Source organism: Dermacentor albipictus, unplaced genomic scaffold (assembly GCF_038994185.2).
Source record: "Dermacentor albipictus isolate Rhodes 1998 colony unplaced genomic scaffold, USDA_Dalb.pri_finalv2 scaffold_18, whole genome shotgun sequence".
Lineage (NCBI taxonomy): Eukaryota > Metazoa > Arthropoda > Arachnida > Ixodida > Ixodidae > Dermacentor > Dermacentor albipictus.
In genome coordinates, this window is record NW_027225572.1 from 2,871,430 (window position 1) to 2,898,931 (window position 27,502).

Here is a 27,502-nt window from a genome sequence, read left to right on the forward strand (position 1 = left end):
GCGATGCCGTTCACCACCACCACTGCAGAGCAAATGCACCGATGCCAGGGGAGCCTTGTTCTTTTAAAGTAGCTCGATGACGTCACTGCTGGATGTAATCGTGGAAGGATTCCTCTGTCAGTGCCGGTGCCACGTGGGCGATGTTTCCACGGAAGGATAGCCGCAACTGCAAGTATCGAAGAACTTGGTTACGCTTTCTGCGATGCCGTTCGCCACCACCACCGCAGACCAAATGCACCGATGCCAGGGGAGCCTTGTTCTTTTAAAGTAGCTCAATGTCATCACTGCTGGATGTAATCGTGGAAGGATTCCTCTGTCAGCGCCGGTGCCACGTGGGCGATGTTTCCACAGAAGGATAGCCGCAACTGCAAGTATCGAAAAACTTGGTTACGCTTTCTGCGATGCCGTTCGCCGCCACCACCGCAGAGCAAATGCACCGATGCCAGGGGAGCCTTGTTCTTTTAAAGTAGCTCGATGACATCACTGCTGGATGTAATCGTGGAAGGATTCCTCTGTCAGCGCCGGTGCCACGTGGGCGATGTTTCCACGGAAGGATAGCCGCAACTGCAAGTATCGAAAAACTTGGTTACGCTTTCTGCGATGCCGTTCGCCGCCACCACCGCAGAGCAAATGCACCGATGCCAGGGGAGCCTTGTTCTTTTAAAGTAGCTCGATGACGTCACTGCTGGATGTAATCGTGGAAGGATTCCTCTGTCAGCGCCGGTGCCACGTGGGCGATGTTTCCACGGAAGTATAGCCGCAACTGCAAGTATCGAAAAACTTGGTAACGCTTTCTGCGATGCCGTTCGCCGCCACCACCGCAGAGCAAATGCACCGATGCCAGGAGAGCCTTGTTCTTTTAAAGTAGCTCGATGACGTCACTGCTGGATGTAATCGTGGAAGGATTCCTCTGTCAGCGCCGGTGCCATGTGGGCGATGTTTCCACGGAAGGATAGCTGCAACTGCAAGTATCGAAGAACTTGGTTATGCTTTCTGCGATGCCGTTCGCCACCACCACCGCAGGGATTTAAAGCTTCCTTTGGCTTTGTGCAGCCACTACCAGTGGGCCTGAACTTAAATATAAGCAGTTAGGACAAAGAAAACTGCTTTTATAGTTCAGTTTAGACCTTGGCGATTTGAAATCAACTACTCTTCACTTCACATGGCGTGTACACAATAAGTGGCAAGTGGCAACACAGCACTGTGCCAACATCTAAGTCGCCTTTCCCAAAGGCTGCGGGTCGCATTCGCTGTGGGTCTGTACATGTTATACTCACACATTTCTTAATTCCTTGGATGCACTGTGTATCCCTGTGTCAAACAAGAGATGGTGGATTCGGTGCAGCAGCTGAATAAACAACCACCTCGCTCAGTTACCAACGGTGTCAGCGATGGAATCCGTGTTTTTTGCAAGAGAACTACACACGTCCTATGAATGAGTGCTTGTGCCGAGCACAGTTTCCCTAATAATACTTTATGGAATATGCAAACCTTAAGTATGATGAAGTTAAACAAAGAAATGACAGCCCATGATATATGTGTCTGGATCACAGTTACCATTGTTTAAGTGGCTTGGCCACTCATATTGACTTGTCTCAGGGTGGAACAATGTGGCTCATATATGAGCAGATATGTTTTGCTACGTTTTGACATTACTTATATCAGCGATGTGCCTTTTCCACAATATTTGAAGCTAATAATCTGTGGTTGTAGATATTGATGTAAATAAATGCCCTACTTTGGTAAATCCGATGTGGAAGGCTGCAGTCGAAGACTTGTTGAATATGAGAAATGTCTAAATAATGTGTAAAAGCAAAAAAAAAAGTGAGATTCAAATGCCAGAAATCGGCGAAAACAAATTCCAAGGCAGCCACATCGGCAGATGGAAGTCAGCGTGCCTTTATCAGCCACACTGTTACTCAGGTCCGCTCACCCAGTAGTCAGTGAGTGCTACATGGCTTCCAGGAACGACAGGCTGTCCCGGAGAAGCCATTCATAATTAATCATGATCCATGAAGCACACAACGGACACACACTCAACATGGGCGCAGGTACACAAATCAACCAGCAAAAGTACCGGCACCCTTCCAAAACATTTCCAGTGGCATGCGGCAGAGGGCAGCACAGGAAATGAAAAAGGTGGACTGACCTTGCATCTGGCATGTCATTGGTTTGTTGCTAGGTAACTCAAGAGAAATAAGTCGCAAAGTAAAACTTGATTTATATGTAAAACTTTTTCGTTTTAGTGGGACAGAATAAAAGAAGATAAAAGATTGCCTGTTAACTTCATTTCACATACTTTTTTTCCGATGCTCGCGTCAGCTAATGGCTGATGTGAACACTAGGTCCGACATGTTACCTGCTGCCAATTTTCACCAAGTGTCCGCTCTTGTTTCTCTACGGTATGGCCGCGACGCAAATTCCCCACCGCCGAACATGGTGTCAGGAGAGGGATATGTTAACACAGCATATGGATGTGGCAGTGAGTGCGGACTCTGGCGATTCCAAGGTCAACATGCTGCGTGTCGGAATGCCTTGACCCCAGCCTTCACCACCGTTTACCTTCACAAGCCCGGGGAAGTGGCCAACATGGATAGCAACATCCAAAGACAACGCCTTTGCCGCCAGTCTGAACGCAGCCACTGAGGAGGTGCAGGTGTGCACGCTTCTGTATTGTATAGGGCCTCAAGCACGCAGCATCTTGTTGTCACTGGGAGCATCAACTCCTGAAACCCTCTCGTTTTCGGATATCAAGGGTAAGTAGTGCCACATTTCGTCCACCCAGTCAATGAAACTTACGAAAGCCCCTGATTTCATTGTCAAATACAGCAGCAAGGGGAGCCAGTCTATTAATTTTTTACGGCGCTTTGTTATCTTGTCAAATGTTGCGAGTATGAAATCTCAAAGTGGAAGAGCACCTTGTTCGTGACAAGTTCGTTGTGAGATTGCAAGATGAAAAGCTATCTGACCAGTTGTGCCGATGTACAAAACTTTCAGCGGAAGAAACACTACGCCAAGCACACATGCGCAAGTAAGCCGAGAAAGAGTGTTTCTCCCGCGCAAGCTTCCACAACAGTGCAGCTTTTGGCAGCTTAAACATCGATGCAGTGAGACACAAGAAGATAGCGCCAAGCGCACTGTCACACTGCAGCAAGTCAGCATAGCCAACTCTGTCAACATGGGGTTACTGCAGACGTCACCTACACCCATGAAAAGAATGCCCCGCACATAAGGCTACATGAAATTTCTGTAAGATGCAAGGTCACTTTACTGACGTTTGCAAGGCCAAGCAGCAAAAAGAGCTGTTGGGTTCTGTCAAACTTTAGGTGCTCAGTATGAATTTGGCAAGGTACACTGACGCACGCGTGAATGGCCACCTTGCACAGTTCGAAATGAATTATGAAGCAAAAGTAACTGCAGTTTCATTTCCTTTCCCGGGATTGCCTTGCAGGTTGCATAAAGTGAAAGCCGAGGTATCTGGTGCCGGAAATCTAAGGTTGCGCGTACTCGGAACTTTTACTTGCACTTCAAAGTGGCGTAGCAGGGTGACTGTGCAGATGCTGTATGTTATGAAGAGTCAGATGACGCACCTTCTGGGACTACCAAGAATTGAAGACTTAGGTGTCGTTAAATTCTTGGACTCGATCAAGAGCATGCCACCAAACCAGGCCAAAATCTTTTGTGGACGGGGGGAAGTGCAGGAGGAATACAGCATCCACATTTCTCCTGATGCTTGTCCCTTTTCACTGAGTGTTTCAAGGGGAATACCCCTCCCTCTGCTCGAGCACGAGAAGAGGAACTAGATGACATGGAAACCAAAAGTGTCATCCCATAAGTCGACACACCAACACGCTTTTGTTTTTTACGCTGTAGGAACCATCAGACTCACTCACTTCTCCTTCCACTTGCGCGCCATGTCATGGTGGTGGATATCGTACTGGAGAGGCATGTAGAACTCAGACTTATCAAATTCCACACCAAACGTGTCCCAGAAGGGTCCAAACGGATTGCCCTCCTTGGCCTGGCAGCCCTGGCCCAGTGCACGGACTTGGTAGCAGAACACTGCACCAGAGAAAACCACCATGTTGAGGGTTCGCGCACACATGCGCCCACATAAACAACTTGAAGGCTCCATAGCACAACTATTATTCATGAAAGAGCAATATGCTTCATTAATCTGGTGTACACCTACAGCACAGCTCTTGTCGATCGCCATTCAAAACTGATATGCACATTTAATTGTATCAAATTATTCCCACGCTGTAAGCACATCGAAATCAAAGCTTACCTTTATGGACTGTACTGATCCACAAAAAGGATAATAATCTGTTTCTTTATAAGAATGTTTACTTCCCACACCCGTGAATAAAACATTACCCGATTTTTATAGCTGTTTTATACATCAGCACAAGTGCATACTTGCCGATTTGTGAACTTTAAAATTAGAAAAAATTCCATGGACATGACTCCGAGATGGAGTGGGGGTATAACTGCGAGTGGGCCTAGTTGGAACAGATTCATTATTTAAAATCTTTTTGTGCGCAAACAGGCAGGGACGAAGAAGAGGAGCAACACATGGACGAGCAAGGGGGGGTGGGGGGGTGGAAGGGGGTATTTTTTTTTATTTGCCCTCGCGAGACTTTACGCGAGGCACACACGCACTTTATTAACAATTATTTACATTTAGACCCAGCACACAAGCAGCCACAAACTCGGGAACAGCAAAGACTGACAAACAAAACAATTTCACATTGTTAGTAGATCATAGTGACTTTTTCAGCGACACTGCTATTACCGATTCTGCCTGCTTAAGGAATCTGACTGAATAAACTTACTTGAAGCAAGTTCTTTTCTTATACACCATCAGAAAAGACCATCGGAACTACTATTGTGATAGGAACGTAAAGTGTCTGAACTCCGTGGTGGAGTGTGCGCAAGTGTTGGTGTGGTGGAAGTGAAAGAATTTAACGAGTCCCTTTCTGGCACTGGATGAGTGGCCATGACACCGGTTTGCGCTGCCTGACCTGGCCTTGTGATCTTGGGCAAGCCAAGCAGCCGTCTACAAGCAGCCCTGTGTTCCTGAAACTTAAGAACACCAAGGCCTGTGCCGTGCGAGGTCTTGGAACCAGCTTATTTGCGTGCCGGTCTGTTGCTGCGGCCAGCAGTACTATGCCCCTTTCCAGTGTTATGCATCCACCTCGGCCTCTGCTAACTGCTGCTACGGTCCTCACATCGGCGCTGCCTGACAAGCCAAGAGTGCGTGCTAGCATCATGTCTCCGTAGGACTTACATGCTAACAAAGCCGCGCAGGACTATAGCTTCTTTGCAGACTTCACATGCTTTGTCTAGTCTCATGTAAGCATCAGATCTATGCCCAGTCCTGTCTTGCCATTGTATGAAATGTTTCTTTGTTCATTGAGCCTTCATGTGTCTCTCCAGACCTGGGCCCACATCATAACCATCACACCACATAGGAGGCTATGTTTGCAGTATGTGGCATCTTGCACAACCACAGAAGAGTGGTGCAGGTATTACCACAATTTGTATTTTGCACACATTTTCTTTCTGTTTTTACAATCTTCTGCTGCCCCACCTTTCAATTAAGGCTTTTTCACAACAAAATTTATTTTTACTATTGCGATCACAATTATATGGGAACTCCAGGCAAACATGACCGGCAATGCCGGAAACTTGATGCTCCATATAAAGTTCAAGTGCGACAACATTCTATCGCACCCATCGTGCCAAATGCTGTGGGTGCAAGGGCAAGTGTGTGGCGGTGAGCCGAAAAGGATGATGGCTTGATGCACACAGTCTTCCTGTACATCCCATGTTGGAGGTCATGTGATAAAGCATGTGCAAAGCGGGTGGGAAGTGAGCACGTCTCCTTTAGCTCAACCGCGATGCATAGCTGTCCCACTGCTATGCACCCCACGCATCGTATCGTGGAGCTATAATCAACTGCAGGTAAAAAGGCTAGGGGTGAGCCAAGACAGCTGGTGGCTTCATGTGCACCGTGTTCCAGCTCGCTTAGTGCTGGAGGTTGCGGAATCTCAAGTTTCAAAGATGGTTTGAAGCAAGAGGCAGCATGAAGTGTTCGCTCGCCATGCTAGTGTCGTGACCGTGAGTGTTCGTGATCACCGAGAAAGAGTTACGTTTGTATTTACCTGTGCGCATAACGCTATGCTTACTAATTTATTTAGTAAGCAAATGTTTACTGTAAGTTGTACAGCCAATAAAACTACAACCCCTACTTTGTCTAATTGTCTAATACACTGATATCATGCTATCACTATTAATACTTAAAGTTTTGGGAAAAACTGAAACTTGTTTATAAAACTTGAGACAGCATTCGTGACATTGTATGAGCCCAACTTTATAAACTTCACAAAAGATTTGGGAGAGTTTGCATGTATAGAAATTAAGCACGACCTCAACATACAGGTACCGCATTGCTGAACCTAACTTTACTTCTACATTCATTATTTCCAAAGACAGCCTCCATTGTTAACAATCTTGATTTTTTCCTAACTTTCATACAGTCGAACCTTGCTAAAGTTAAAGCTGCCACAAAAAATACTTTGTTATATCTAATATTCCTTATAAAAGTACACACTAATACAGACAACAGAAAATTCAAAGTTGCGTCTATGTGACACAAACACAAGCATTATGCCATGCATCAGTATTGCAAGTCAGCCAGCAAGGGTGGTATCCTCGGTCATTCCCTTTCAGAGATAAAATCGCTTTCCCAACATTTTGCGCAACTAGCAACTGACTTGTCGGTGTTGATGGCTAGTGAAAGTATCCTCCTGGCTTCGTGCCAAGCATGCTGTCCAATATGACCAGGAAGCTGCTGCATCGCCGTTACTGCCGAGACTGGCCACTCTATGCTGGGCGACTGATCCCAGTGATACCGGTTATGTGGTGGCGTGCCAGTCATGTCAGAACCCAACAAAATTCATACCAGTCCGCCAAATCTACTGCACACGAATACCTTGCAGCATGTGGGGATTGAGGTGCCTTCCCTAGCCTCGTTTCCCAGCTTGAGTGTTGTGCTTAGCTCGCTATCCAGGAATCCCTTCCATGACAGTAACATGGCGGACACAGCTAGCGCGCCGAAGCTAATTTTCTGCACAAAGCGTGCTTCTTGCCGGGGTCGAGTTAATGACAGTAACATGGCGGATACGGCTAGCGCGCCGAAGCTAATTTTCTGCACAAAGCATGCTGCTTCCCAAGGTCGAGTCAATGTGCGAGTGATAGTTACCAGGACGCACCCTTATTGGCCTCCTGGGTGGCGGCCCCTGGGTGCCCTCTCCAACCGAACTCTCTTCCGCGGAGTGTTTCATCGCCATGGCAGATGCTCACAGGTCCGTAACTAGGTGGTTACGTGGGACCATTGCTCCCGCGACTTCCAATTCTCATGCTTGGTAGACCGCTACCCAGTTAGCCCTAGTACAGTGGGCGCATGTTCTCGATCGGTCTTGCGGTGAGCCTTTGCCCATAAGCGCCATGACTGCCACACTGTGCTGCATCTTGGGTGAATAAACCTTTGTCTGTTGGCGATCCGACTCCAGAACCTTCTCTGCACCGTGTTAGATAGTCGACGAACCCTGCCATATTGCACGTTATGGTGTGGAGGAGCATCATGCCCATTCCCAACTGTCACTCGTAGAGTGAGCCTTGTGAAAACCCATCGCAACATAACTGGCACCCAATGTGGGGCCAGTTAGGCATTAGTGCAGGTCCCTTCACAGCCCTCGTTCCTGCTAGACCCACTGGCTATGGACTTAATGTCCTTCGATGCAGAAGACCCTGACAGCATGAGGTATGTTCACCTCAGCAACCCCCTGCTTTTGGCCACAGGAAGCGATCCCTTCTTTGAACAGCCCTTTGGTGATGTCGACCACTCGAATGCGTACCCTAGTCCTAGACAAGGCAGTTTCAGCTTACCTCAACTCTTTAAGACCTGTGCGGTGCAGGTGCCTACTAGCCCCACTGATGCGCTGTCCCTCCCCGCTCGCTGGCCCCTTTTTGTCCCAAGAGCAGTTGAGTACTGCATGTGCCACATTGGAGCCACCCTGCTTAGATGCTGGCATGTATACGCTTGCTGGCCTACCTTTGTCCCGAGTGCCTTTCTCAGGCGAATGCACCACGGTGCAGCCTTCCCTCTCTGCTGTAGGTGCGAAACCGCTAACTCGCCTCTTCTTGTCCCCAGCACAGCTGGTAGGCAATGTAGAGTACATGCCCCCCCGCTCAGCCGACAAGGTCGCCACGCTTTCCAACTACTGCTTGCCTCATACGCAGCTGAGTGACATTTCCGATGCGCAAGAGCCACCCCACTTAGCCGTCGATCCATTCGTTGGCCGTGTAAGGCTTCATGCACCTGTCAGAGTGGCAATCCAGCACTCCTCCATGCCATTTACTGGCCCTTTAGGGTTAGGCATGCATTTGGAAGAACAGGCGCAGGTTGGGCCTTCTCAGACCGCCATGCCTGGCCCGGAGCAAATGCCACTGCAACCTCAGTAGCACAGCTTCTCCTGACCTGATGGAAGTGGCGCGCTCACAGCCTAGTGCTCTAAAGGAAGACCTTTCCCGAAGTACAGTGGTTATTAGGACCACATGAGTGCTACAGAGTACCTCGAGGCATTGCACTGCTATCATAAGGCAATGCAACTGGACAACAGCATGATGCTAGGCACAGTATTACCCACCAGGATAGTAGCCCAAGCGGCACAGTGGTACCGACTTGTTGGCCACCAAGCTCATTCAATAGAGTTTAGGACTCTTTCCCGCAGCGAATTCCTCTCTCCTGACTATGAGTGCCGCATGCGTCACGAATTAGAGCTTCAGACCCATTACCCTGACGAATCACTGCTCGACTATGTCAGGGCTATGCAGGAGCTCTATCTTCTTGCCGACCCTATGGCATCTGACGCCGAGAAGGTGGAGCGGGCCATCAGTCAAGCCCACTGAACCTTCGCCCCGAACCTTCGCCGCTTATCTTTGGAGCGCCCATTATTGTGACCTGAACGAGTTGGACTCCAATGCGAAGCGGATTCAGGGTTATACATTGGCAGCGAGAGCCTACCACCCACTGCCACCATCTGCCTCTCTCGAACCTCACTGCACGTGGGCTGGTTGTCACTCGTCAACCCATAATTACCCGAAATACCAGGCGGCCTTAGCCACGATAGAGTACTGAGATGTGCGTGACCTTTCTGACCGCACTCTCAACCCGTACTCGTACGCCCAGGTGTGCTGTTCTGCCTCGCATGGCCAATCAGAACGCAAACCCCATGCCCCTGCGTATGAGGGGAAATCCGGCCGCAGTGCCCCCTTTGGCTACCGAACAGAAACCACCTAGCACTCAAGATGTGCCAGGCCCCCTCAATCAGACCTAGGCATTGTCTGCTACCATTGTCACGAACACGGCCCTATTGCCCAAAAATGCGATGCATCGGCGGCATCAGCCACCGATGAGCTCCTTCTTGCTGGCGGCGACAGTGGGAGCGCGCAGTGGTGAAATGCAACCTTTGGCTCCAATGGTGTGTCGTGCTGGAACTGACTCTTTCCCCATGCCAGCGCCTTTCATCACCCTTACAATTGCTGGTGGACAATTTCAGGCATTGCTGGAAATCTCACTGTTCAGCAAAGAGGTTATGCCTAATTTGCACTGCTGTTCTGTCCACATTAGAGCGTGTGACACGGCCTTCCACCTCGCGAGCGGTACGACTGCCTCGTGCAGCTCTGTGCGGTTGCTTATGCGCTGGGAGAATTGCGTACGCCGTCAGCACTTTGTGCATCTCCTGGGTCTTGCCATGCCCATGATTTTCGGACGTGACTTCCTCGCATGCATGGGTATCGTGAGTGATGTCTCAAGCAGAGGCTACAGGGCAGACCCTTCTGGCCCCATGCAACCCTTTGCTACAATCCTGCTGTCCACAGCGGCTCCTCAGATGTCAAACACCGAGCAAGAGCAGGAGGAGAGGAGGATTTAACACAGGCCCCTTGGCTTGTGTCTCTCACTCCACCGGCAAGACTGGCCCCTTGGCCACCACAATGGAAAATGGTCAGTGCAAACTACTTTCTCACAAGCATTGCACTACTACGGTGGTCAAGGTTTCGGCCACCCCGGCAACCAACCCGTTAAGCAGCAGTGCGGAATGCTTGCTGCTGCCTTTGACTGACAGTTTGTCGGTGCACAATAAGGCACCTCCATAACCAGAAGCATGACCTGTGAATGCTACCTCTCCTGCAAACTTCCATTTGTAAAAAAAATGGGGGGAAAATGTAATTGGTTGTTGACTGTTCAAGGTGCATCACAGTGAAGTTCATTGCACACTATAGCACTGCTGGTCTGGAGATACGGTTTGCTAGACCTACTAGACATGGTCAATAGTGAGTGACGACAACGCCGCCGCAAGCACCCCATCGGGCAACATGTAATAAGATGTGTCGCACATCGGTCAGTGCAGCTCAAGTTCTAGTCTGGTTCACTGTGTCCAGGGGCCTCATTCTCACTCAACTCCTGTCAATTATACGATCACTTTGATGAGATTTCATGTGACCTGGCATCGGAGGCGTGAGCATCTATGGGTGATAGTGCTTCTCGCACAGTGCCAAGCATGCTATCTCGACACTATGCCAGGAACAAAGCTCCTAGACACCAATGTGTTCGGTGCAAAGTCACACAAAAGCTATAGTATCTGCAAAAATTATTAACAAGGAACACCGCTCCAGAATGCCTGCCTCCCGAGAAATATGTTTTGAACTGCTAGTGAGCAAATATTTGCTTTGGTATATCTAATATTACATTAGATCCTGTAGTTTCATTTTCTCAGTAGCTTAGTCCATTGAAATAAAGTGTAGCCAACCAAACTTTTAGTGCACTTCGTTGTATCCGATAATTCCTTACATCGGTTCGATTGTACCAACATTGTATGGTCACCATGTTCATGCCCACTCCTCTGCAATGTCAGCATGCATTGAGAAAGGAAAGTGAATACTGTGGGGATGCGCGACTCTCACGCGTCCCCTGATATGTTGTTTTCCCGCATGGCTCCCGTCTCCTGTGATCCGGATTCGCCACGTGGCCTGATGCCCGAGGCGGTCGGTGTGGTTGAAGCACAGTACGAGAGATGGCGCGAGTATTGCGCTGCTAAGACCGCCTAACGGCGAGGTTACTTGGGTGCGGAAAGAAGGCTCTTCCTCTTTGACTCGGGTTCAGCAAGCGGCGCCGACGTTCCACGCATGCGCCGATCCATGCTTCTGCGAGACCGTCTCGCGAGGCCTCGTTCGAACGCGCCACCGTTCGCGTGACCGTACGCGCGAACGACCAGGCATTGGTGTCCAGCATGGGGCTAACATATTCGCTCATTATCCAGTCGCGGTGAGTTGGACTTACTAGATTTGTCACGCGCCCATCGGCATGTTTTGTGGATAGCAACTCGGCTAGCAGGCATTAGTCTATGCCTGCAATAAATGCCCTTGTGATTGTTTGCACTACTGTGTTGTCGTTCCTTTGTCCCAAAGCATGGGTGAGAATCCCACAATACCAATAATTTCTACAAACATCACAAGAGCACTAATGCGACACAAAATACAGTTGAATTTGACAAATAACCATTCAAGGGTCATGTCATACACGTATAGCAGTGAAAACAAGTAAAAAATAAATGGTCATAGGTGGACTAGAGTGCCTCGATGCGTGTGCCCCCGCTTAGAGTGGTGTAAGCTTTTGAAAGGGCAGATGCCGCCTCCTTGGCCTTGGTGGCAGCATGACCAGCATTTTGACGCCTCCGACTGGTCATTTGTGCGTAGTGTGCGTGTTGTTAGTTTGGTGCTCGTTTTAAGTATGCCTTCTGTGCTGGTCTGATGCCCATGTATGTATGTGTGCAGTTAAATATTTTTTTTTATCTTTCACTGTTTCTGTGTTTCAAGGTAGCCTTCTCGTCCAGACTTAAATCATTATGCAGTCCTTGGTGTTTCTTTTTTACTCATTCGCGATCATTATGAAGCGACCAGTGTCAATCCTCAGCAAATTCTGCCATGAAACATTTTATTTCCTGGTGTTAACAGCACAAAGACGGAGACACGAGACAAGAAGACACCACGAGCGCTCATGGTGTCATCTTCTCATCTCGTGCCCCCGTCTACGTTTTTTGCGCTGTTAACACCAGGATGATAAACAAGCCCAAGCTGCTGTTCGAGCGTTTTATTTGTGGAATTGCTTCTGTCAGCACAGCATTTATGCACACAAATAAATGACCTGTACACTGGAATTGCCAGGTGTCGTTTCAAACAGGAAGAGTGATAACATGTATGTGCATAATGGTAACAGCGTGAACAAAATGGCGACGGAGTGAAAACACACAGGACAAACTCTGTCCTGTGTCCTTTTACTCCATTGCCGTTTTATTCGCACTGTCACCATTATGAATGCATACCAACTCACCCAACTGTCCACTTTAAACATGTATGTATCAGATATTCCCGCACAGTGCATGCTTTAAATGGTGAGGCGGGGGAGGTGGTACCCGAACGTCAGATATTAAAAGGGGGAACGACAGGTGTGGATATATATATATATATATATATATATATATATATATATACTCACACACACACAGTTATGGATATAACGAAATTGACAAATGCTCGAAAATTTCCGTTACGAAGAGGTTTTCGCTGTATGCAGTTTTAGCATGAAAATTCGAAAAAGAGATGCACAAATTAAACAAAGGGGAAACGGTGGTACTCACCCAAAATGCATTTATTTAGTGGCAAGAAACTGTTATTTTGCTCTGTTGCTTTTTCGTGAGGAACGGCAACACTGAACACTTGTAAGACATCAAACACAACGCTGTACCATCATCTAGTGAGTCCTCGACGCAGCGCAAAACGTCAATGTCATCCAGCACTTCCTTCGCAGAAGGCAAAGCACGTGATGAATCGACCTCCAAAGACCCATCATCGTCACTGTGATATCAGATACTTTCCACCAGCACCTCATCCGAGATCCCTTCCGTAGCGACGGTGCAGTCGTCCGCATACAAAAAATCGCAAATCTGCACGTCGCCTGGGGTTGCTTCATTCGCGCGCAGTGAAACCCAAGCGTCGGCGAGATCGGGCAGGCCTGAAAGCTCTTCCTCTCCGCTGTCAGTTTTCGCATCCTGAACCTCTTTTGTGATCCAGGCCTTGCTGAAGCAGTTCACAATAACGTCTGTACTTCTTTCCCGCAAGGATGCTTCAGGCATCTGAACTGCTTGAAAAATGTCCTCATCGTTTCCCGCTGAAGACGAATGTTCAGAAGCAGCCTTTGGATTAGTCTACGCTGGTAGGAACACTTTACACTGTTAACAATTCCTCTGTCAAGGGACTGAATGTGCGAGGTAGAGTTTGTAGGTAAAAAAAAAAAAGAGTTCAATGTTAACTAGAGGCCTTCAACATGGTGCGCAGTACAGTTATCTACAAATAGACAAATTCTGCGGCCTTGTTTCTTGATGCCTTTGTCGAACTCTCTCTACCAGTCACTAAATATGCCCCGTGTCATCCATGCTTTCGCATTTGCCACGTATTTCACAGGTATTCTGTGTGGTCCTTTGAAGCATCTGGGTCGGACGTTTTGCCGATAACCAGTGGGACTCGCTTGTCGCTTCTGTCCAAATTTACGCAGAGAAAAACTGTCATGCGACGTTTACGCTGCTTGCCGCCATGGCAGACCGTACCTTTCAGCGTAAGGGCAGGGTTTGGGAGCAATTTGTTAAAAAGGGTCATCTCGTCTGCGTTGTATGTATCACCCGCACCATAACACTCCAATATTCCTGGTAGCTTGTGCTCAATCCAGAAGTGGCACCATCTCTGTCTGCAGAGGAGGACTCACCACTAATTACTTTTCCGACGATTACATACCTGCTTTTGACGCCTTCAAGCCACCCATTACTTGCTTTTAAATCATTGCAGCACAAGATACAAACATAATCCCTTGCTTTTTGCTGCAAAACAGCGCCGCTGATGGGAACATTTCGTGCTGTCATGTCCATTAACCAAATAAACACCGCTTTGTCAACGTCGGCGTATGTTGATCTTCGTCTCCTTGTAATCGGCACCTGACTCCACGGCACTGTGAATCGCATCTTTTGTGTTCAGAGTTGTAGACAGAGAACTAGCTGGGAGGCCAAATTTGACAGTTACATCCTTCTTTTCTTCGCCTCCAGAAACAGCGTCCAAGATGGCCATTTTCTCTTCAAGAATCAATATTTTACATTTCTTCATCAAGGCACCCATCTTTGGAACGATACACCGAAGTGACTGGATGCGTAGACACAGGAGCTGACTAGCATGTGCGCACAGCATCCAAAACGAAGAGACAAAGAGTGACCACGACTCCACGAGACACGAAAAGCAGTCTTTTTCTTCTTAGTGGTGTCACTGGGTGTCAGGTGAATGAAGTGAAGTGCAGAGACCTCTGCAGCTACCAAAGAGTGGCGCTGCCGGCGTGCCACCGGTAGCCGCTGGCAATCCGCAAGCGGCAGCAACGTTACTTGAACGAGCGGCGGGATGTTTGAAGGGAGGAGGAAATAAGGACACGACCGCGGCGACGCTTCGCTGTGCTCCCTCATGGGTTGCAGAATCAAGCGTCTTTCCCTTCTTTAGATCACTATCATCAAGAATCGCATTGCCGGCCTGCTCAATGGACGCAGGGGGTACCTTAATGCGTGTGTAGTGTCTATCGCCTCTTCCTCTTCACAATCACACTCTCTCTTGACCGGCTGAAGGGACCCAGGGGATGCATCAATGCGCGCTTAGACATACGCAGACAAGCATCGCCCTTCCCTACTCTATGTGCCAACGGCCCTCTGTGGAAGCCTCAGTGTTGCCGGGGCGTGTTGCACCGTGCTTCCCTGTGTGTTGCACAGGCGGCACTCTACGGAAACCTCGCTGTTGCCGGGACTACTACGTGCGCGCCAAGCGCAATGACATCGCTTCATGCTCCATCGTCGGTGGGGCAATTGCACGAAACGCATGCGGCTGCTGCTCGCGCTAAAATAACAAAATTTCGGGCAAAAATCCAATAGGTGGTAGGCGAAGGGAATTCGTTATTTACAGGGTGTCTCCCGCTGCCACTTTGTTACATAGAGGTCACAAACACCTGTGCTTCTATGGAGTGATGGCGGGGAATAGAAAAACTTCGGAATATCGAGCAATGCATTGTACGGAGGTTTGTTATAGGCAAGTTTAACTGTGTGTATGTATGTGTGTGTGTGTGTGTGTGTGTGTGTGTGTGTGTATGTGTGTGTGTGTGTGTGTGTGTGTGTGTGTGTGTGTGTGTGTGTGTGTGTGTGTGTGTGTGTGTGTGTGTGTGTGTGTGTGTGTGTGTGTGTGTGTGTGTGTGTGTGTGTCAATTCAGTATTTCAAGCCTCTGAGCAAGCATAATAATGATAAAGAAGCTGTCATTTCATCTTAGCAGGACATTTACATCATACTGCCTCTCGGCACTTTATCCTGTGTACAATACGTATGACGCCATTTGTAATAAATAATTAAACTGTTTGCAAACTGAGCAAAATAAGCCACTGTAATCGCGCTTAGGTAGCTGGTACATATACTGCTGCTGCTGACATGTATATAAGTGCTTTAAACGATTTTTTGTGTATTTGGAATGCAGAGTTTACGAGGAAAACAAGTAAGGGTTTAGCCTTACCGAAACTCTGTTGTTTCCAGCCTAAGGAAGAGGATTCGTTTTTAATATAATGAAGTCTGCGTCAACCTCTAGCACATAACACATGTCCAGGCTGTCAGCTTATATAAAGTATACATCGTTCCCTTCATAAACATTTAAGCAACAATAGTACTAAGCGCTGTCCAAGCTTTAAAAAAAAGCTCGCTAATGTGCACTTGTTACCGAACGCATCTGGTGCACCATAAGCGGTAGCGCATTTCGCATGCTACCCAGCTGCAGCAGGTGATGTAATGGTGGCCATTGTAGCAGACTGCACGGATGTCCTCATCCTCAGCGGCGCGCGTGGGCATCAAGGCACCCTAAGGCAGACATGTATGGCAGCGACTGCATGTTTGAAAGAAGACCTTTTTGAATAACAGTGGCCTAGCATCACCTTGGACGTGCTATCTCAGTCAGTTCTAAAAAAAATTATTGTGCCGGCACTTTTTTCTTCCCGTACAGAACAAATATCTTTTGTTTCGCACTACGATGGCTAGTAGTACAATAAATTTGGAGGACGCTTAAGCTTCGCCTTTAAGAGTGGAACACAATAGCATTCAAAGACCCCTGACTGCTTTTCACGCTTACTGGCAACTGCAGCTTATGTAACCATAATGTTTACCAGGAAACGATGGCGGCGAACGCTATGCACGAAGGCAAACTTTCTGGTATAAACACGGCCTTTTGCATGGGTCGATCTCCTGTTATTGTTTTGCACTTTTAATATTTCAGTCTTGGAAGAGCCAACATGAAAAGATATGCGCTGTCGGTATATATATATATTTTTTTTTTCGTTACACTAGCTTGTGGGCTACCGTTCTCAAAATTCCAAGACTTTGTAAAGAATGAAAGACAATGTATGAGCAACTTTGGTGGTAGAAGAGTGATTGGCTATGCGTGGTTTAAAATTTGGTTCGATATTTTTTATTTTTTTTTGCAAAGCTGGACGCCGGACCCTTATCGCTCTCGCGTTAATATCTGCGACAATCACAATTTACCTCACTGCCATATACTCAAATTCGCACCAGAGCTTTAGGTTTGGTGTTGTGCATTATGCAGTTCCCAAGTACGAGTCACAAAGGTCGATTTCTATCTAGCTTCTAATTCTAATCTTTCAAAGTGTTGCCATGGTACGCTCAATCGCATAGTTCTCTTACAGGCATATGTTTACTTTGTTTAGTTGTAGCCTCTTGCAAATAGACAGTAATGGAATGTGTGCACATGTTATCTTATACCTCTATCACACTGGATGTTTTAATGTCATCAGATTCGAATGACATTCAGCACAACGAATGCCATTCAACTTGTGGTGGTGCTACACAGGAAAAGTTAATGTCATTCGATCATGATATCAATGGCAATCATCACAGAAAATTTGGCAAAAAAAAGTAGAGCAAGGTATGTTTATAGTGTCTGAAAATTCAATCTATTTATTTTAAAATAAATATGAGGCATCATTTCACCAGAATAACACTCGCATAAACCTTCAATTTCAGAATGTCTGGTCACCATAAGCCAAGATAAGCCTTAGCCAGCTTAGTAGTCATAGCCGAAAAATTAAACACTAACAATGTGACTCACATGGCAGCGCTGAACGACAGGTGCTCAGTTGCAGTAGGCGAAGCAGTAAGTTGTTGTGTACTTTGCATTGCAAGCAAAGTACACTAATCCGAGGAAGAAGCTCGATCATAATAGATGCAGCAGCAAGATGCAGTAACGAAATTCAGCAGCGCATCTCCTGTCACAGTACGAGCATTGATGCGCCTAATAAGTGAACTGGCAGGTCTTCAGAGCTATTTCAGACGTGCCTGAGATGATTTGAGCCCTTGGGGGCAGTAGAAGGCATGCATTCATTTTTTCGGACTTCCCAATTTTCCGGATGTCACAAGTCCTCTTTGGAGGTCATAAGTCCTCTCTAGAAAAAGTGAGTGTGTTAGGACATCAGCTGAACTTGTTTCAACAATGTTATCTTTAACATGGTTTTTCTTTGTGAAGAAAGTGTGTGGGATAAAAAAATGGCGTCAAATGCACTTGTGTTCTAAAAGAACAAAGCTAGCATCCCCGTAAAAAAAAAAGCTATCAACCCCTGGATTCAAGCAGTCTTTCTTGTCAAGACGGACTGCCACCATGGTCGCAGAAGATTAACAATAGGTAGGCACTCAAAGTCGAAGGAAACACTGTGGTTCACTTTTATTTGCAGGGCAACCTTTCAGGTGTGAAAACAAGCAGTCATGCAGCTATGTTTTCATATATCACATGCTTTCTTCAAAGACCACGAAAGAGTGCCACATAAGAGATAACATGATCTTGGCTTGTAGGGCGAAGTGAACACGGACACAGAAAGGAGCAGACAGGACAAGCGCTTGTCCTGTCTGCTCCTTTCTGTGTCCGTTGTTTGAACCGCACCGATGGCACCGGCTGTTGGAATCTCAGTGCTGACACCCGTTGTTGCAACCAGACCGTTGGCGCCCGTTGTTGCAAATGGGTCGCAAGCCCCAAGGGTAGCGTTGGCCTGGCGGCCTGGGGCACACTGGAAGCATCCGAAGGTCCCAGCAAAGCATGAGGCGACTGCTAACAGAACAACTTGTTTATTCTAGCATCGCAAAGAGCGGGCGGTCAGGTCGACCGAAGTAGAGAGACGGGAGAGCACGTTACTCAACAGAAGAAATCGGAGCCTCTCTCCTGGCGTCCGGGGGCAGCTGCTCTTATACTCTTGGCGTCGCGGGCAAGAAGGAAGGTCACGGGACGACACCACGTGACAGCAGCGACGGACGGAATGAGAGACACGTTGGGACAAGGAGGTGACGCATCAGCCGGGCCGGCGCCGGTCAGACCTCCTCGCTTCACACTGGGGGAGCTCCTCTCCCCGGCTGCCGCGCTTTGACAAGCGTGGGCACACACACACACAAGCACACACAAAGACACGTGGCACTGAACATGCCGGGACGCGCTCGGCGGGGATGCGTCGCGGCCGCTCCGAACGGGCCAAAATGTCCGCCGCTTTGAACGAAGCTCCGGCGTACGTTGCATCCGCGCTGGCTTTACCGCGCGTCGTAGGCGAAACGTAACAGACCGCCCCGCCGGGGGAGGGAGATCCCGATGGTCAGGGGACTGCATCCGCTGTCCGGAGGGATGTCGCTCGATGATGCTCATAACCGAAGTCGGTCGTCCCTCGGCGTTTCTTGAGCGCAGCGCACCGAGAAGGCCTCGTTCTCACGTTCAGGTTCACACAGGACACTGCAAAGTGACTTCGGGAGAGTTCTCATTTTTCTCTCGTTCCCAGCAAGCGTTAGAACTACGCCGAGACTCAGCCGCTCAGTCAGCAAGCACGGCACAACCCTCACTAAGCCATGCCAGGCTCTTTCCCCTTTTATACTACTGCCTAGTTCCTTACAGTAGTCTACAGCAGCACTCAGAACGCGTCCACAAATCGGAAAATTGCACTAGAAAGCACATCATCACTTTGAAACACTACACAAAAGCAATATGTTAAAAATCCTGCCTCAGGAAGAAAAACATCAATAACAAACAATTTTGAGGCTGATTCCCACGTTAGGGGCTTCGACTTAAGCCATCGGCGTTACCGTTGAGACTCCCCTTTTTGTAACACACCTCAAAGGAACGTTGTTGCAAAGCGAGGCTCCAGTGCAGGAGGCGGCCATTTGTGGAACAGATGGTCTGCAGCCATTGGAAAGGGCAGTGATCCGTTTCGAAGCATGCGAAGCGGAGATCGCAGCGAGCGACCGTACACTAGCTCAGCTGGCGAAAACCCCGTAGCCGCATGCGGCGCGGTCCTCAATGCAAACATCACCTCAGGCAGAAACAGCTCCCAGTCAGTTTGTTGTTCAAACCACAATGCTCTCCACACGCGCTTCATGACGGAGAGGAGCTTCTCAACGGAATTCGACTGGGGGTGATGCACTGAGCTGTGTAACAGCTTTACCCCACACCTTTCGAGAAAGGCTGTCGTCAAAGCGCTAGTAAACACTGTGCCCTGATCTGATTGGATTCCCGCAGGAAAACCAACTCGCACAAATATGGACAGTAGTGCATTGACTATCTCAACTGAGCTGAGTTCTTTAAGCGGCACTGCTTCAGGGAACTTTGTCGCTGGGCAGATCACAGTCAAAATGTGTCTGTACCCCGTGGCTGTTACCGGCAGAGGTCCCACTGTATCAATAACGAGCCGTCTAAAAGGCTCCGTAATGATAGGTACCAACTTCAACGGCGCCCTCGATTTGTCCCCTGGTTTGCCCACCCGCTGACAGGTGTCGCATGTCTTCACAAAGTGGTCTGCGTCCCGAAAACACCCTGGCCAATAGTACTCTTGCAAGAGACGGTCCTTAGTTTTCTTAACTCCTAGGTGTCCGGACCACGAACCCCCATGAGACAAGCGCAACAGATCCTGACGGTAGCACTGAGGCACGATCAGCTGATCGAACTCCACTCCTCTGCGGTCCAGATACTTCCGGTACAGGACCCCACCTCCTTCCACAAAGCGAGCATTTTTCATGGCGATACCTTCCTTGACAATGCAGCGTATGTTTTCTAGGCTGCCATCCTTCTTTTGCTCGGCTATCAAAGCCGACCGGCTGACTTTTAGCAACCTATTAAGTCCGTCTGACGTAGGCGCGATGAGCAAATCTTCAGATAGCTCTTCTAACTTTCCCGTGTCGGGCATTTCCTCTCCAGTATCTGGTGCCTTTAACGCTACAGGCTCAATTTTATTCAGTTCGGGCGCGCTCTGAATATCAGCTTGCTGCGCCTCTGACCCTTTCTCATGGTTCGACAACGTCGGCCCCGCAACTACCGCCCTTGCAGCGAGCTCCCGAACCTTCGATCTGGTTAAGGCCTGAACGCTAGCCTCACCAAACAAAAGCCCCTTCTCGCGCAGGAGGTGATCGGACCTGTTCGAAAATAGGTACGGGTACTGGGGGGGCAGCATAGATGACACTGCGGCCTCCGTCTCAAGTGCTCCGAAAGGTCCTTCAATAAGCACTTTTGCTACGGGCAGACACACGCTATGAGCTTCCACGGCTTGCTTGATCCATGCGCACTCGCCCGTGAACATATCGGGTTCTACGTAAGAGGGGTGAACTACATCCATCGTAGCTGCGGAATCGCGAAGCACTCCGCACTCTTTCCCGTTTACGAGGAGGTCTCGCATGTAAGGCTCGAGAAGCTTCATGTTCTCGTCAGTGCTGCATAATGACAAAAACACGACTTTTGTTTTTGTTTCTGGACACTGCGCCGAAAAATGACCCGGCTTCTGACACGTATAACAAACGCGCGCTTGCCTCGTCTCGAACCGCTTTCTGCGTTCGGCTTCGGTTGCCGCCGTCTCCTTACGTTCGGTCGGACTGCTTTCACTCGCATCCGCACTACGTGTGTCCCCCTTTGCTCTCATGGGCGTGAACTTCGGCCTCTCAAACTTGGAGCCAAATTCACCCTTTTGACCGTCCTTAGCTCCGCGAGCCCGACGCGTCACAAACTCTTCGGCTAGCTTAGCGGCTCTAGCCACCGTACTAACGTCTGGCCTATTCAAGACCCAGTACCGCACGTTCTCAGGTAACCGACTATAAAACTGTTCCAGCCCGAAACACTGCAGAACTTTCTCGTGGTCACCAAACGCTTTCTCTTCTTTGAGCCACTCCTGCATGTTTGACATAAGCCTGTAGGCAAACTCTGTATACGACTCACTTTTGCCTTTCTCATTTTCTCGAAACTTCCGACGGAACGCCTCCGCTGACAGCCTGTACTTTTTTAGCAGACTCGATTTCACTTTGTCGAAATCCTCTGCCTCCTCTCTCTCCAAGCGAGCGACTACGTCGGCCGCCTCGCCGGGTAACAAAGTGAGCAAGCGCTGTGGCCACGTTTCCCGAGAGAACCCCTGCTTCTCGCACGTTCGCTCAAAGTTAACCAGGAACAAACCAATGTCCTCTCCAAGCTTAAACGGCCGCATCAGGTCAGTCATTTTAAACAATACTCGTTCTCCTGCACCGTGTGCCTGACTTCCATTACGAGCGCGTTCCATCTCTAACTCGAGACGTTTCATTTCCAAAGCGTGTTGACGGTCGCGCTCTCTTTCTTTCTCTTGTTGCTCTCGCTCTTTTTCTTTCTCTTGTTGCTCTTGTTCTATCTGTTTCTCTTGTTGCTCTCGTTCTATCTGTTCTTTACGTTCACGCTCATCTTTCTCTTGTTTCTCTCGCTGTTGCTGTTCTTTAAGTTCGCGTTCCTGTCTTTTTGCCGTCTCCCTCTCCTCAATGGTCTCAAGGCATTCCGACAGCTCGTCATCCTCAGCTCCTAACTCAAGAATAGCCCTTAGCAGTTCTGGTTTTCTGAGTTTGTCTGAGACATCCAGACCCAACTCTCTTGCAAGCTCCAACAATTTCGGTTTGCGCAACGACTTCAAATCCATGGCTGCTCTGAATGCTGCTTTCTCTACTGCCTACTATTGTCTTGCCGCAACTAACCCGGCAGCAACGACAACCACAATTACCAGCTCTGTTTCTGACACTAACAAAAGCCTGGCAAAACTCAGAAGAAGAAAGTCCCGCACTCACCAAACCTCGCAGCCAAGAATTCAGCGCAGTCGTTCCGCTGCAGGCAACCAGTCATCACACAGGGCTCGTTGCACTGCTCCCGGATGGTCGTTGTGCTGCTCAGCATACAGTCAACCGCATATCTTCGCTGCTGGCCTCCGTTGTCGTGATCTCACCGCTGGCAACCAGATGTTTGAACCGCACCGATGGCACCGGCTGTTGGAATCTCAGTGCTGACACCCGTTGTTGCAACCGGACCGGTGGCGCCCGTTGTTGCAAATGGGTCGCAAGCCCCAAGGGTAGCGTTGGCCTGGCGGCCTGGAGCACACTGGAAGCATCCGAAGGTCCCAGCAAAGCATGAGGCGACTGCTAACAGAACAACTTGTTTATTCTAGCATCGCAAAGAGCGGGCGGTCAGGTCGACCGAAGTAGAGAGACGGGAGAGCACGTTACTCAACAGAAGAAATCGGAGCCTCTCTCCTGGCGTCCGGGGGCAGCTGCTCTTATACTCTTGGCGTCGCGGGCAAGAAGGAAGGTCACGGGACGACACCACGTGACAGCAGCGACGGACGGAATGAGAGACACGTTGGGACAAGGAGGTGACGCATCAGCCGGGCCGGCGCCGGTCAGACCTCCTCGCTTCACACTGGGGGAGCTCCTCTCCCCGGCTGCCGCGCTTTGACAAGCGTGGGCACACACACACACACGCACACACAAAGACACGTGGCACTGAACATGCCGGGACGCGCTCGGCGGGGATGCGTCGCGGCCGCTCCGAACGGGCCAAAATGTCCGCCGCTTTGAACGAAGCCCCGGCGTACGTTGCATCCGCGCTGGCTTTACCGCGCGTCGTAGGCGAAACGTAACACCGTGTTCACTTCGCGCTACAAGCCAAGATCATGTTACCGTACCAACTCGCCCAACTGTCTATCCTTTTGCATAAGAGATAACCTCGCAGAGACATCATTGGCTGCTGCTGAACATAACCTACAACTTTTCCTACAAAATTTTCCAGACCATAACATTGAAGCTGTGTAAAACAGAAGTTTTTACTTGAGCAAGTACGCCAGCAGCCATTATTTTTGCACTGTCAGACAGCAGGCAATAGAAGTTGAGTCAGGGATTACAAGTGTATGCTCAGCTGGTTGTGGCTCATCACAAGTAACACATCGGACTGTGACATAAGCATAGAAGCAAGTACACCTACTGTACTTCCAAAGCCTTATAAAAAACCTCACAAATCATCACAACTTTCTGACTGAATTATTGCAGTAGCAGTGATGCACCCGTACAGCTGGATTTGCAACTTGCACACTTGATGTGTCAGTTTCTGCATCGGGGAAATGCAAAATGTGTTCGTAAGACAAAAATTCAAGCAGATATTGCCACCCTGGAGTAAAAGCCAAGAAAATGGCTGCTAGCAGAGCAGTGTAATGATGCCTATCCATAAATTCGTTTTTTCAGACTTAAACTTTTTGGCCATACCAATGACCTCATTTGAAACCAAAAAATCAGCCCTCTAATTTCATAATTCAGAATCACATGCAAGTTCACCATCTTTAGGTAATGCAGGGATTAAAATTCTTTTCGCATAATAAGATTATTAGACATTATTCAAGAACTTCCAAAGCCCTGAAAAAGCCTGCTCAAGGACTACAGCAATATATCATGCTGAACAGTTGAAAACATTCTTCAGCAATGCACATATGCTTATAACTGCTCAAAAACAAAAAAAGACAAATAAAAGGACTTAGTGAGTGTACCAACCACGAATAACCTTCCTGACCAGCATCAACCCCCAAAATTTGATAACTAGATTTTATTCACTTGCAGACCACCAACCAAAGATGAAACTGAAATTTTTATGCACTTCACTAAATTTAAGAGAACTGAAAGCTATAAATAAAATGGCACTTTAACATTCAGGGGTCATCAACGGCCACTTACAAATCCAGGGCGGCAGCACTACTCACCAGTGCGGTTTCCTGGAGGCCAAATGGAGGGTGCCAAATCTTTCATGAACCGCTCCATGATGATCACCCGGTGGTACTTGGTCAGCGGTTCCACCTTGAAGTATGTGTCAAAGGGCACCTGCACCTGGAAGGTCACCAAGGCACGCAAGGACCCCAAAATACACGTCAGCAGGAAACATGCATTCTGTTCACATGGCACTTCCTCTATCCACATGTCCTACTACAGTGGCATCACGAAGTTCACCAGGGGGGGGGGGGGGTATTCTGTAAGAGTCCACCTAGTGGACTGCTTATCTCAACTGCCGCTGATTGGCTGGGGCCGCTCGTCTCCTCCTCACTCGTACAGTTCCATGCAATCAGCAGCACATCAGCAGCAGCCGAAATGGACAGTCCACTAGGTGGACTCTTACAGAATACCCCTGTAGGAATAAGTACAATGCAACAATACACTAACAATGCAGTAGCAATGCTTAACGAAGTGAGAGATTGAGCTAGTTGGTATTCCATGAAAAAGCTTTATTAGTGCATAGGAACAACGTACAAAAAATGGCAAACACAAACATAAGGACAAGGTGTTTGTATTTCCCACTTTGTGTTCATGGTTTCTGCACGGTGAAAAAGTTCGGACATATGGAAGTGCTTGTAGGAAGAGATGTTCACTGCATCTACATAGGCTTCTCAAAAAAATTTATTGCAATAAATTTGTACTTCTGGGAAAACGTTGAATTCACTGTTTTTGCATTAACTGCCTTCTGGTTGCTTTGTTGTATTTTGTGGGGATGCGCGGCTCCCACGCGTCCACTGATGTGTTGTTTTCCCGCATAGCTCTCGTCTCCTGTAATCCGGCTTCACCGCGTGGCCTGATGCCCGCCGCAGTCGGTCTGGTTGAAGCGCAGTACGAGAGATCGCGCGAGTGTTGCGCTGCTAACGCTACCTAACGGCCGGGTTACTTGGGCGCGGAATAGAGAAGGCGCTTTCTCTTTGGCTCGAGATCGGCAAGCAGCGCGCACGTGCCACGCGTGCGCCGATCCATGGTTCTGCGAGACCGTCTCGCGAAGGCTCGTTCGAACGCGCAACCGTTCGCGTGACCGTACGCGCGAACGACCAGGCGTCGGGATACAGCATATTCGAACATATTCGCTCACTATCCGGTCGCGGTGAGTCCGACTTCCGCGATTTGTCGCGCGCCCTTCGACATGTTTTGGGAATAGCAACTCGGCTAGCAGGCATTGATCTATGAAGGGTGCAATAAATGCCCTTGTGATTGTTTGCACTATTGTCTAGTCGTTCCTTTGTCCCAAGAGCACAGGTGAGAACCCCACAATTTATGTCAGGCACTGTCCTTATCTCTTGTAATATTTGTGTACTGGAAGTGATTGCTTTTCTTTAGTTCCCCCTTTCATTATTGTTTGACGAAGGTCCTTTAAAAATTAAATTCTGTGGTTTTAAGTGCCAAAATCACAATATGATGTCTTCTTATGATATGACTAATGAAAATCGGGCCCTCGGTTTCCTTTCTTCTCATTCAATACGATTATGAGACACGCCATAGCGGGGGACTCCAGAAATTTTGAGCATGAGGGCATCTTTAACACGCCCCCAATGCACTGGACATGGGCATGTTTGCAATTCATCCCCATCGAAATGCAATCGCTGCAGCCGGGATTTAATCACTCGAGATCGTACTTAGCAGCGCAACACCTTAGCTGCTGAGCCACCGCGACGGGCCTCAAGGGGAGGCGTGGGCCACGCAAAGGATGGGCCACAATTGGTTGCACTATTCAGTGTGGGTTTGTCAACACTGCTGCTTATATGAATGATTGTAAAAACAGCGTTAAAAACAGGGCTCAACAAAAAGACACAAGACAGTGCACTGTCTTTTTATTTGGTACCGTTTTTAGCGCTGTTTGTTTTTCCAAGTCACGCACCACCGCTGTTATATCAAAATGCAGCCTTGGCTGGGGATTCAATCCTGCGATCTCGTGCTTAGCAGCGCAACACCATAGCCGCTGAGCCATCACAGTGGGTACGAAGGTCCGTTAAAGGGAAGCTGAAACGGTTTTCAATTTCCATGAATTGCTGGGGTTGGGAAGAACAGACCTGTTAATTTACGGTTCTGAAATTTTTTCTTTGTATTGTCAGTATAAGGGGCAGAAATCGCTTTCTAAATCCCCCCCTCCCCCCCCCGCGGACACGCCCCCGTCGCTTCCTTGAGCGCCGAGTAAAGGAGGCAGCCGGAGGAGAGAACCTGCGAGAGTGACGTCATTCCCGGGCACCGTATACTGCCGGACCGGCGTGCTGGCAGGTTTTTTTCCGTCCTGCGTTTCACTAAACGACGCTAGGAGAGATCGGCCGCCGCTCACGTTTGTCTTTTGCGATTTTCGTGAACTGTGCTTCCTTTCTGTGCTGCGTGAGTGCCTACAGCCAAGGGCGCCCAACATGCATTTGCTCTGTGCAGCATTCGGCTGTGCGAAGACAGGCGGGCGAGACGATGTGGTGTTTCACATGTTCCTGAAGCACAAGAAACTTGCAGCGCAGCGGGTCCGTGCGGTGAGGAGAGATAATTTCTTGCCGACGAAATCAAATGTGCTGTGTTCGGACCATTTTCTTGACAGTGATTCTCATCGGAGCTTGACAACGATGCGGGCAATCAGTATTCCAATTAGATCGGCGCGACTGAATGCCAGCGTTGTTCCGTCTATATTCTCCCACACGAGAAACACCTCGCCACTTCCAAGAGCGGCCTTCGCCAAGAGCAGAAAGGGTGAGGTGGTAGTTCTGAACTTAGTGTCACACATTACTTCCCCCCTCTTCTTTGGCTTCTGGATTGAATTGGCGCGGCTCGCTACGTGCTTGCGCGCGCTTTTTTGAGCGCAGATTGGTGTGCGCCTGGTTTCTGCACTAGGCTGTTATGCGATCGCTTTTTCGAGCGCAGATTGATGTGAGCCTGGTTTCTGCACTAGGCTTTTGCACGATCGCCTGCTTTTTGCACTGGGCTTTCAAAAGGCGAAGTGAGCTTCGCTTACTGCAGGCGGCAAGTGATTTGGCTCACGTACTGCGTGAGCAAAAACATGGGCACGTGGCTCATGAAGGAGATGACCGGCGACTTGCTTAATCTGTCAGACCATGTCATCGCCGACTGGAGGAACTACGCTCGTGAGGTCGTGCGGGACGAGCTGCTGGCGCGACCCCCACTCGGTGGCCCCGGGAGGATTGTGCAAATTGATGAATGTCTCCTTCGCGGCAAGCGAAAATACAATCGA

The 27,502-nt window shown here is 48.8% G+C and overlaps 1 protein-coding gene across 2 annotated transcripts in view; it reads right to left on the reverse strand.

Moving 5' to 3' along the window:
* Nucleotides 1-27,502, reverse strand: part of O-fut1 (O-fucosyltransferase 1) — a 266,792-nt gene that overhangs the window by 149,287 nt on the left and 90,003 nt on the right. For both annotated transcript variants that reach the window (XM_065454111.1, XM_065454110.2), the window contains exons 3-4: nt 24,240-24,363; nt 3,894-4,062 (exon numbers count right to left, since the gene is read on the reverse strand). In XM_065454111.1, coding sequence (XP_065310183.1) covers nt 3,894-4,062; nt 24,240-24,363 — 293 coding nt within the window. The remainder of the gene's footprint in view (nt 1-3,893; nt 4,063-24,239; nt 24,364-27,502) is intronic.